Raw genomic sequence first — 10,537 nt, forward strand, 5'->3', positions numbered from 1 at the left:
CCCTCTATTTATACTACTCAATGGAGTAGTCTAGATCACTCCATCATCTACTACTATCTAGATATTTCCTAGTATTTCTAGACCTAGATATTTTACAAGATTATTCTACACACATTCTACACACTTTCACTACTACATATTACAAGAAGTTTCTACATAATGGGCTATAATCTTGATCCAAAATAGTTGTATACTTGCAAGCCCAAATTCAAAACAAATAGCCCACAATCAAGTTTAGTTTCCAACACAACATCCACAATTATTTATTGAATATGAATAATTCACGTCATATAAAGCCTTACAGCTATTACCTTAAGCAGATACGCTTACATATTCACAAGAAGAAGTAATCAATCAGTTGAAATCTGTCTTATTCGGATTGCCATATCCTAATAATCCCATTAGATGTATTTAAAAACTTCTTATGCAGCTCCTTTTGGAATTGTGCACTGCAAATAAAAAACATAGAAGGCTATTATATTCAATGACAGCAAGTATATATACTCGTATAAAGAACGCATGGAGGTACCAAATTTCACATAATCAAGGTTTCAAAGTTTACAATAATGATCAGAAAAACATGAAATCATGTCAGAGGTTGCAAGACTAATCCAAACTACAAAACAGAGATCGGAGTCCATATTCAACCGATGCTCGTCAATTAATTTGGCCAACACTAAATCATACTAATTGAGTATTAATCATACGGGCCAAACACCAGACTTAGGCTTTTCTTATTTTGCCCATCTCTACTAAAGCTTGCTACTTAATCTCACAAAACTGAAAAGCTGAAAATCATCTACTCATGTACCTAAAAAAAAAAAAAAGACTTTGTTGATGTTACTTATCTGGTATCCAAATCAAGCATATCTAATTACAAATTGAGCAATGGCTATATTGAATCAAGTTTTTTTATTGCAGTAGACACAAATGTCATGTTTTACTTATCATATATGTGTAGCAAAAATGTTCAGCCTGTGAGTTTTACCGAGTAACTGCTAAGCATGTTTAAAATAGGAAGACAATATAATTTTTACCTAAGATCTGGAGAGTTGAATAGCGGCATACTCGAACCATTAGTGTTACTCCATTTCCCATAATCATCATGAACCTATTTTAAAGGAGAAGTCCGCATCAACTCATAATTCGTTCATGCACGTTTCTAGTGAAGTGTATACAAAATTAACACAAAAGTTAACAAACTACCAACAATTGAAGTTTTAAAATGGATGCATGAACTTCATACAATTTTATAATTCTGAATACATACTCTACATCTTCTAGCACCAAAAAAACATATAGCTAATTATCAAGTGAAACAATCTTATATAAAAAGAATTTACCATGCAACAACATATAAACACATCATAAATAAAATCAAGAGGTGACCACAAATAATATATAACAAATTCTAATATGAGTGAGTGAATACTGGAGTAAGAGATGAAAAGCACTTCAAACATTACTATTACTGTTACTATCCAAATGAAAGCAAATAAAGCATGATAGTACCGATACTTGAACATTTGTAACAACATCGCCATGCCTCAATCATCTTGGGATGAAAGCCGCATTATCACCATTCTAACATATTCGAAATGAAATGTCAAAAGCATTCATAAATAGTCTTATAGATCATAAATTTAACAAAAGTTTTACAAAATCACTCACTTGGAAGAACCCTTTCAATTTGGTTGCTGATTGGAAGGTCCCGACCCATGTGCTACCCATTCTTCAGTATTTTGATCTCTCAACCTCGCTGCAATTTAAACTCTATCAGAAATGCTAATGTCAACTAACATTCAAAGCAGAATTCATTCAAATAATATAACACAAAAAGCTTCTGTATATCAATACCAACTGAAAAAAGATCCATACATTATATAAGTGAAGTTTCATAACCTATAACAGATATAGTTGAAATGGAAAGTTTGACAACCTCCCACACTCACTTTGACCCGTTTTGACCCAAACCCATGTGGGTGTTGACCGAACTCCACCCGTTTGCCGTTCTTAAAAAAATAACATACAAAATAGAAGTATTAAAGAAATTGATGTTTATACCTTATTTAGTAAACCCCTAATAAACCTTCTGAAATTAGAGCTCATGTTTTCAGGGTATTTTACAGCATCCTGGTAGTAGCAAAAAGATGAAGTTAAACATCACTTAATTATTTTTCACCATGCATTTTGTATAATAAACACTTACCTTAATGATATGTCGGATAAGTGCATATACTGAATTAGTGTAAAACGGAGGTTGACCAACAAATAACTCGTACGTGAATAATCATCAAATGTACTCAACCTAAAGAGTTTTACAGTGCACTTGTTGTGCACTTCATTTATCATTCAATAAATTCATTGAGAAAAAGCATCAAACAGTTGGTGTGCATAAACCTATCATTTAGCATTCAATAAATTCATTGAGAAAAAACATCAAACAATTGGTGTGCAACATTTTATAGTCAATTCAGTAAACTCTTGAAGTGCAAACATAATTTATCATTCAAACAAAGTCAAACGCGATAATCAAATTAGAAAAATTAAACTTGAAAATCCAGCAATTGTTGGCAGATAATTTGAAGACTATTTAAAGTCAGCAATTAGGATATGTACAAAAACCATAATCATGTGACACACAAATCAAGCACATGAAATCGGATTATAGTTTCCGTATTTAAGAACTAATGAACAACCGTGCAATGAAGTTAATTAACAGCGATTGAAGAGCATGATGGTATTTTAAAAACATGAATAGTAAATCATGAACGTACCGACCTCGGTTACTTGAACGATTTTGAATAGAAGCAAGTAAAATCCGATCAATTTTGAGAATGGATCTGATTAGGGAAAATTGAATCCCTAAAATTGACTTTAGAACCTACGTACGTGATGTGTATCTTATAGATGGTGATTTAGGGTTGTAAATGAAGCGGATGCGCATATGGAGATACACGATTTTTCAATCTGCGTATGAAATCCCAGAAACCTAAATTAATAGCTACGTAAGACAACTGAAATCGTAGAGTACAAAATTACATACCTTTATGTTGAAAAAGTTACAAATTTAGTGGTGATAGTGGTATCGCATAATACGGGCTCGTGAAGGTGTAAGCAATGGTGAAAAAGGCATGGAGGTTTTAAGTTTTTAAGACAGAGAAAAGTGGACGTTGTGATTAACCCTAAATAGATAATAGATAATTAGAATGTTTCTGTGATTAATTAGGGACACGCGTCCCCTGTACGTAATTTACGAATTTTTTAATCTAAAATTAGAAGAAAATTAGCAGGGCTGAGGATGAATTAGGTGCTGCCACGTCATTGATTTATGTTTGTGATTTATGTGTATAAAAGAAAAGAAAAGATATTATACTCCATTGACCCGTTAACTCACGAGTTAACAAAAAATCTACAATATATGGTTAAATTAATTGTATTTAAATATTTATAATACATTATATATAGTTTAATAGTTTATTATAAAATATTCATAACATTATTGTCACCCACAATAGTTTTAGTTTAACTATTGATGTACGTTGGAAATTTTTTTAAACGAAAACAACTCAATTCTTAAACGTTTAAAATTACTCATATCCTAAAACTTTACAGTCCTACAACAGTTAATACAATACTAATACTGAGCATTATACATGACAAACAAAACAATTTCTTTTATTTTTTGACCATTTTAAATTTAGCAACTCCAATATATTCACCTATAACACAACTATACTAAGTAAGTTTAAACTGTTTTTCCAAAAAAAAAAAAAAAGAAAAAAAAAAGAAAAAAAAAACTAAGCAAGTTTAAACATACATACTACATAAAAAAGTATTTGAAGCATTACTATATCACAATCTATTTTGTTAATGCATATATCTTTAAATCAATTAATATCTGTAACGAACAGTCAAACTCGCTATCGACGCAGCACGTTAACAAACGATCTCAAAACATGGTTACGCCCTTTATATAAGACGTTTTAATAAAAGTTTGCATTCATTGATTCAAAAGATTTTTAAAGATAAAATGTTTCCAAAAAGTAGGTTTTTAAAATATAAAGTTTCCCAAAATAGTAAGTTTTCAAAAATAAAAACTACCGGAAACATTAAGTTAACCCAATAGTTAAACAAATCATACAAATATCTGAATAAATGTATTAAAATACTGAATGCAAACAACTGTTTAAACAAAGTGCCAAAAACAACTCCAGTGATGGAGACAACCCTAGACTTATAATGTGAAAACAGCTTACGAATCTGAGAATAAAACATGCTTAACAAGTCAACACGAATGTTGGTGAGTAATTGCAGACAATAATATAAATTAGACCACAAGATTTCATGTTCAAATACATTCGTAAAAAGTTTTATAGTATTGAGCACCCGGTAACCAAACTTAAGGAAATTAATAAATTACCCTTTGTATTGAAATATACTGAACCATGTGTACCACTCGAAGTACTATACATTCGTTAAATGTTGGCGCGGCTAATCCGGACGTAGTTGTCAAACTATATAAATCTATATATATGATTCGCGTCCACCAGTTCAAAAACTGGTAGTTAACAGTTATCAAGCTAAGGGATTTTTAGTTCAAACTCAATGTAGAATAAGTTCAGGTCCTTGTGTCTATTATGTAAAAATCAAAAAGTGTATGTATTCTCATCCCAAAAAGGTTTAAAAGTTTAAAAGATGTGATTATAACTCACCTCGATGGCACATCAGTAAATCACACAAATGTGACAGTTAAACGAACTACAGATGACTGAAGTACTCAATCTAGAGATACAAGTTGGTCAATAAATGCCTAAGAATAATAGGTCGGTGATGTGTAAAATCGCGTATATAAATTATCTACGGAAAGTACCGGTTAAAAGACTATTACACAACTACAGACATTGTACCCGATCGTACAGTGGTATAGAAAATGGTAAAATCTGGTGATCATTCCAAGGACAGTATTAAATCAATTCATGATTGTTAACTAATGTCTAATCAACTAAAATAAAAGAAAATTAGCAAATAACAAATATGGGGGGCGCCTATTTAACAATTAGCCAATCAATAAGATTCAAAATTGAAGACAATATTTTGATGTTTTAATTAATAAAACATTTTAAGATTGATGTAAACTCATGATAGAAGTATCACCTAGAATTTTCCACTAATTTAGATGTTTTAGATTAAGACCTGATCAATTATCAAACATATGCAATTTAACTAACTGGTTCACCAAAAGTTCTCTTGAGTAAACACATCAATCAAGATTACACGATGTAGGGTTCCCCGTCACTGAATCTTATTAAACTACCTAGAAAAAGCATTTGAAAAGCGCTTTGGTCCACATGCATTGTCTCGTCTTCCTCTAACATTGAGGTGGCTTTCATCTGTAGGGCCCACCTATGATCAGGTTTGGAGTGATCACAAAAGGACTAGGTTTACATGATGGTTCTCCATCAGAGGTTGGTTCTTCCTTCCACGGCTCTTAGAACTGGTGGACCCTTCTCTAACGGATTGATTCGCACTTACTTTCGGTTGATTTGAGATTCATATCAGTACCTGGAATGCAATGGAAAAAGACATGATTTACTAGCGAGACTCGGTTTGCTGAAACTGGTGAATGATGTTTATGGTCTATCACACAGGACGAGTTACCCGAAACACCGAAACCCAACTTTGTTAAGCTAAGGATAATTCAGGCTCAACTTTAAAAGATCATAGTCACTGCTACCAGGTAGACCATCGACCCAGTGTCCAACCTCTTAACTTGCCGATGTTGCCATTTTTAGCATCCTATAATACTCTAAGGGTTCCATCATGATTGATGTTTGACCAAATTTTCTAATGTCTTGTGTAGTATCTAGTCCTTCAACAAACTCTTCCAGTGGAACAAATCATAGCAAGCCTAGAAGACATGAAAACTATAATACAAAAATGTTGCACTGAGCTTCTTCAAATTTTAGATACAGTTAAGACTGCAGGTTTTGATGAGATTATTGAAGTGTTGACCAAATCCGCAACGGTTTTGGATATAACTAACGATCCAACAACAACGTAATCGAGAAGACTTGTGATGGCAAAAACATTAAGAAAGAGTATACAAGCTGAGGCCCTAGTTTTTGTTAAGGTGTCTAACGTCATGTATTTAGCTACTAGAGGCGTTGTATTTGGTTGCAGTAGGAATTATGGAAGACATCTTGCGGAAATGGCGCTCCACAAAGTTGGAGTGACGGTTCTCGCCTATAAGCTAGTGAAAGCGGGACACATGTTGGGAGTGATGTGAAGAGTGACCGAGAGGGTTCATAGGCTGTGATATGAGGTATTGATGGAAAATGTGTGACTGATGATTAGTTTGGTTTGTATTTTTTTTATATAAATTTTCGGAGGAATTTTGTATATAAATTTTGTATATACAACTGAGCTAAATTCGAAGGTCCCAAATTTATATACAAAATCACAAACCAAACTAACCATTAAACAATCACACATTCTCCATCAACACCTCATACCACAGCCCATGAATCCTCTCGATTACATTCCACAACCCTCCCAACACGTTTTCCGCTTCCACTAGCCTATCGGTCAACAACACCGCCCCAACCTTGCGAAGCACATTTCCGCTAAATGTCTCCCACAGTGCCCCTGCCGCCAAGTACAACGCCTCTCGTAGGTAAATACACATCGTTAGACATCTTAACGAAAACCAGGGCCTCAACTTGTATACTCTTCTTAACATTCTTGCCATAACAAGTCTTCTCCATTAAATTCTTGTTGGATCGTTGGTTATATCCAAACCCTCTGCAGTTTTGGCAAACACTTCAACAATCTCTTCAAAACCTGCTATCTCAACTGTATCTAAAATTTGAAGAAGCTCAGTGGAGCATTTTGGTATTATAGTTTCCATATCTTCTAGGCTTGAGCTCGTGGATATCTTTCTTAAGTGTAATGTGGAAATAGTGTGCGTTCAAGAGACTAGATGGAAGGGACAGGAGGCGGTGGACATTAATAACTACAGGTTGTGGTACTCGGGCTCTAGGACAGCTCGAAATGGAGTAGGAATCCTTTTAGGTCCAACACACAAGGATCATGTTGTTGATGTGCGTAGGTTTAGCGGTAGGATTATGTCAGTTACGTTTATAATTAATGAGGAGACGTTCACGGTCATTAGTGCTTACGCACCCCACGTAGGTTTAGGAGAAACGGAGAAGAAGAGTTTTTGGGAATTGTTATATGAGGTTGTAAGGGGGTGTTCAGCGGACCATCGATTGATTATAGGGGCGATCTTAATGGTCATATAGGAGCGGAGGTAGAGGGATATAGGGGAGCCCATGGGGGCTTTGGGTATGGGGTTAGAAATGAAGAAGGGCGCTCAATTCTCGAGTTCGCCATTGCTCATGACCTGGTTGTTGCAAACTCTTTCTTCAAGAAGAGGGATGCTCAGCTAGCCACCTTCCATAGTGGGGGTCATAGTACCCAAATTGACTTTTTCCTTCTTCGCAAGGGTGACCTTAGGAACTGTAAGGTCCTCCCAACCTGGACTTGTTCATCCCAGCATAGACTGTTGGTCATGGAGTTAGGTACCCAGAGACGGGTAAACGGGAGGGCGAGAGCGGTACAACAACCCAGAATCCTCTGGAAGAACTTAAATGGAGAGAAGGCGGAGACTTTTAGAGCTAATGTTGTTGAAAGAATGGGTGCTGAATTGAAAAATGCAGCCTTTATTGATGCAGATCAGATGTGGAACAACCTAGCGTCCACTATTAGAGGGGTGGCAAAAGAATCCCTGAGAGTGGCAGTTGGGACGTCGAGAGCCCAAAATGGGTGTAGAGAATCATGGTGGCTTAACGACGAGGTCCAAACTAAAGTCGCGCTTAAACAAGCGAGGTTTCGGGATCTCACCTCCTTTAGAGGGGGTACACTAGCAGACAGAACTAGCATAAAAAATAGCTACAAAGAAGCCAAGAGAGAAGCAAAGATCGCCGTTACACGTTCAAAAGATAAAGCTTACGAAGACTTGTATAAGAGACTAGACTCTAAAGAAGGAGCAAACGACATCTACAGGATAGCCAAAGCTAGGGAGCGTCGGTGAAGGGACCTGGATAACATCAAATATATCAAGGATGAAACTGGTCAAAGCATAGTGAAGGAAGACAAAATTAGGAAACGATAGGAAGAATATTTCTCATCCCTTTTCGATGGGGGAAGGACTAGGAATGGAGAACCTTATGTCTATGATATGGCCCCACAATATCAAAACAACTATTTCTGCACGAGGATCAACCAGGAGGAAGTTAGAGTGGCCCTACGCAAGATTGGGAGAAACAAAGCAGTAGGACCGGACCAAAACCCCATAGAGGCGTGGCGGTGCTTAGGCGATGATGGGATTAGGTGGTTGACAAACCTTTTCAACACGACGTTTAGAAGAGCAAAAATGCCAATGGAGTGGAGACTGAGCGAGGTTATTCCCATTTACAAGAACAAAGGGGATGTGCAGACGTGTAGTAACTATAGAGGTATAAAATTACTTAGCCATACCATGAAACTATGGGAGAGAGTGATTGAGACTAGGCTTAGACACGAGGCAAAGGTGTCAGAGAACCAATTTGGGTTCATGCCAAGACGCTTCTCGATGGAGGCAATTCACATTATTAGAAGTCTTATGGAGAAGTATAGAGAGAAACAAAAGAACCTACACATGGCTTTCTTAGACTTGGAAAAAGCTTATGATAGTGTCCCACGGGAGTTGATTGGGAAGATCCTTAATGTAGAGGTATCCCAAGTAGGTATATAAGAGCTATTATGGACATGTACCATGAAATGTCCCGTTCTTATTGATTAAAAACGTTCCATATTAATTGATTTCGTTGCGAGGTTTTGACCTCTATATGAGACGTTTTTCAAAGACTGCATTCATTTTTAAAACAAACCATAACCTTTATTTCATAAATAAAGGTTTAAAAAGCTTTACGTAGATTATCAAATAATGATAATCTAAAATATCCTGTTTACACACGACCATTACATAATGGTTTACAATACAAATATGTTACATCGAAATCAGTTTCTTGAATGCAGTTTTTACACAATATCATACAAACATGGACTCCAAATCTTGTCCTTATTTTAGTATGCAACAGCGGAAGCTCTTAATATTCACCTGAGAATAAACATGCTTTAAACGTCAACAAAAAATGTTGGTGAGTTATAGGTTTAACCTATATATATCAAATCGTAACAATAGACCACAAGATTTCATATTTCAATACACATCCCATACATAGAGATAAAAATCATTCATATGGTGAACACCTGGTAACCGACATTAACAAGATGCATATATAAGAATATCCCCATCATTCCGGGACACCCTTCGGATGTGATATAAATTTCGAAGTACTAAAGTATCCGGTACTTTGGATGGGGTTTGTTAGGCCCAATAGATCTATCTTTAGGATTCGCGTCAATTAGGGTGTCTGTTCCCTAATTCTTAGATTACCAGACTTAATAAAAAGGGGCATATTCGATTTCGATAATTCAACCATAGAATGTAGTTTCACGTACTTGTGTCTATTTTGTAAATCATTTATAAAACCTGCATGTATTCTCATCCCAAAAATATTAGATTTTAAAAGTGGGACTATAACTCACTTTCACATATTTTTACTTTGTCGAGAAGTAAGACTTGGCCACTGTTGATTCACGAACCTATAAAAATATATACATATATATTAAAGTATGTTCAAAATATATTTACAACACTTTTAATATATTTTGATGTTTTAAGTTTATTAAGTCAGCTGTCCTCGTTAGTAACCTACAACTAGTTGTCCACAGTTAGATGTACAGAAATAAATCGATAATTATTATCTTGAATCAATCCACGACCCAGTGTATACGTATCTCAGTATTGATCACAACTCAAACTATATATATTTTGGAATCAACCTCAACCCTGTATAGCTAACTCCAACATTCACATATAGAGTGTCTATGGTTGTTCCGAAATATATATAGATGTGTCGACATGATAGGTCGAAACATTGTATACGTGTCTATGGTATCTCAAGATTACATAATATACAATACAAGTTGATTAAGTTATGGTTGGAATAGATTTGTTACCAATTTTCACGTAGCTAAAATGAGAAAAATTATCCAATCTTGTTTTACCCATAACTTTCATTTTAAATCCGTTTTGAGTGAATCAAATTGCTATAGTTTCATATTGTACTCTATTTTATGAATCTAAACAGAAAAAGTATAGGTTTATAGTCGGAAAAATAAGTTACAAGTCGTTTTTGTAAAGGTAGTCATTTCAGTCGAAAGAACGACGTCTAGATGACCATTTTAGAAAACATACTTCCACTTTGAGTTTAATCATAATTTTTGGATATAGTTTCATGTTCATAATAAAAATCATTTTCTCAGAATAACAACTTTTAAATCAAAGTTTATCATAGTTTTTAATTAACTAACCCAAAACAGCCCGCGGTGTTACTACGACGGCGTAAATCCGGTTTTACGGTGTTTT

The 10,537-nt window shown here is 35.0% G+C and overlaps 1 protein-coding gene and 1 long non-coding RNA gene across 3 annotated transcripts; one reads left to right on the forward strand and one right to left on the reverse strand.

Annotated features, from left to right (window-relative positions):
• Positions 1-288: 288 nt before the first annotated feature.
• LOC139876301 (uncharacterized) lies at positions 289-2,433 on the reverse strand. 2 transcript variants are annotated; one of them, XR_011768011.1, is made up of 4 exons: positions 2,210-2,433; positions 2,065-2,133; positions 1,038-1,111; positions 289-449 (listed from the first exon to the last, which is right to left on the reverse strand). It is a non-coding gene; the product is annotated as an uncharacterized lncRNA (long non-coding RNA). The 2 variants fall into 2 exon arrangements; XR_011768010.1 differs by having other exon boundaries at positions 2,065-2,433.
• A 3,646-nt stretch (positions 2,434-6,079) lies between these two features.
• Positions 6,080-8,095, forward strand: LOC139874531 (uncharacterized). Its single transcript, XM_071861953.1, has 3 exons — positions 6,080-6,285; positions 6,920-7,129; positions 7,261-8,095. The coding sequence occupies exons 1-3, from the start codon at positions 6,080-6,082 to the stop codon at positions 8,093-8,095; spliced, it is 1,251 nt and encodes a 416-aa protein (XP_071718054.1).
• Positions 8,096-10,537: the final 2,442 nt, after the last annotated feature.

Source organism: Rutidosis leptorrhynchoides, chromosome 11 (genome assembly GCF_046630445.1).
Source record: "Rutidosis leptorrhynchoides isolate AG116_Rl617_1_P2 chromosome 11, CSIRO_AGI_Rlap_v1, whole genome shotgun sequence".
Taxonomy (NCBI): Eukaryota; Viridiplantae; Streptophyta; class Magnoliopsida; order Asterales; family Asteraceae; genus Rutidosis; species Rutidosis leptorrhynchoides.

Excerpts from the sequence above, each read along its gene's own strand:
- LOC139874531 (XM_071861953.1), top strand. The coding sequence starts at position 6,080 with ATGGCAAAAACATTAAGAAAGAGTATACAAGCTGAGGCCCTAGTTTTT. Across the intron at positions 6,286-6,919 it reads GGACACATGTTGGGAGTGAT|GCTTGAGCTCGTGGATATCT; the intron begins GTGAAGAGTGAC and ends CATATCTTCTAG. Across the intron at positions 7,130-7,260 it reads AGGTTTAGCGGTAGGATTAT|CGGACCATCGATTGATTATA; the intron begins GTCAGTTACGTT and ends GGGGGTGTTCAG.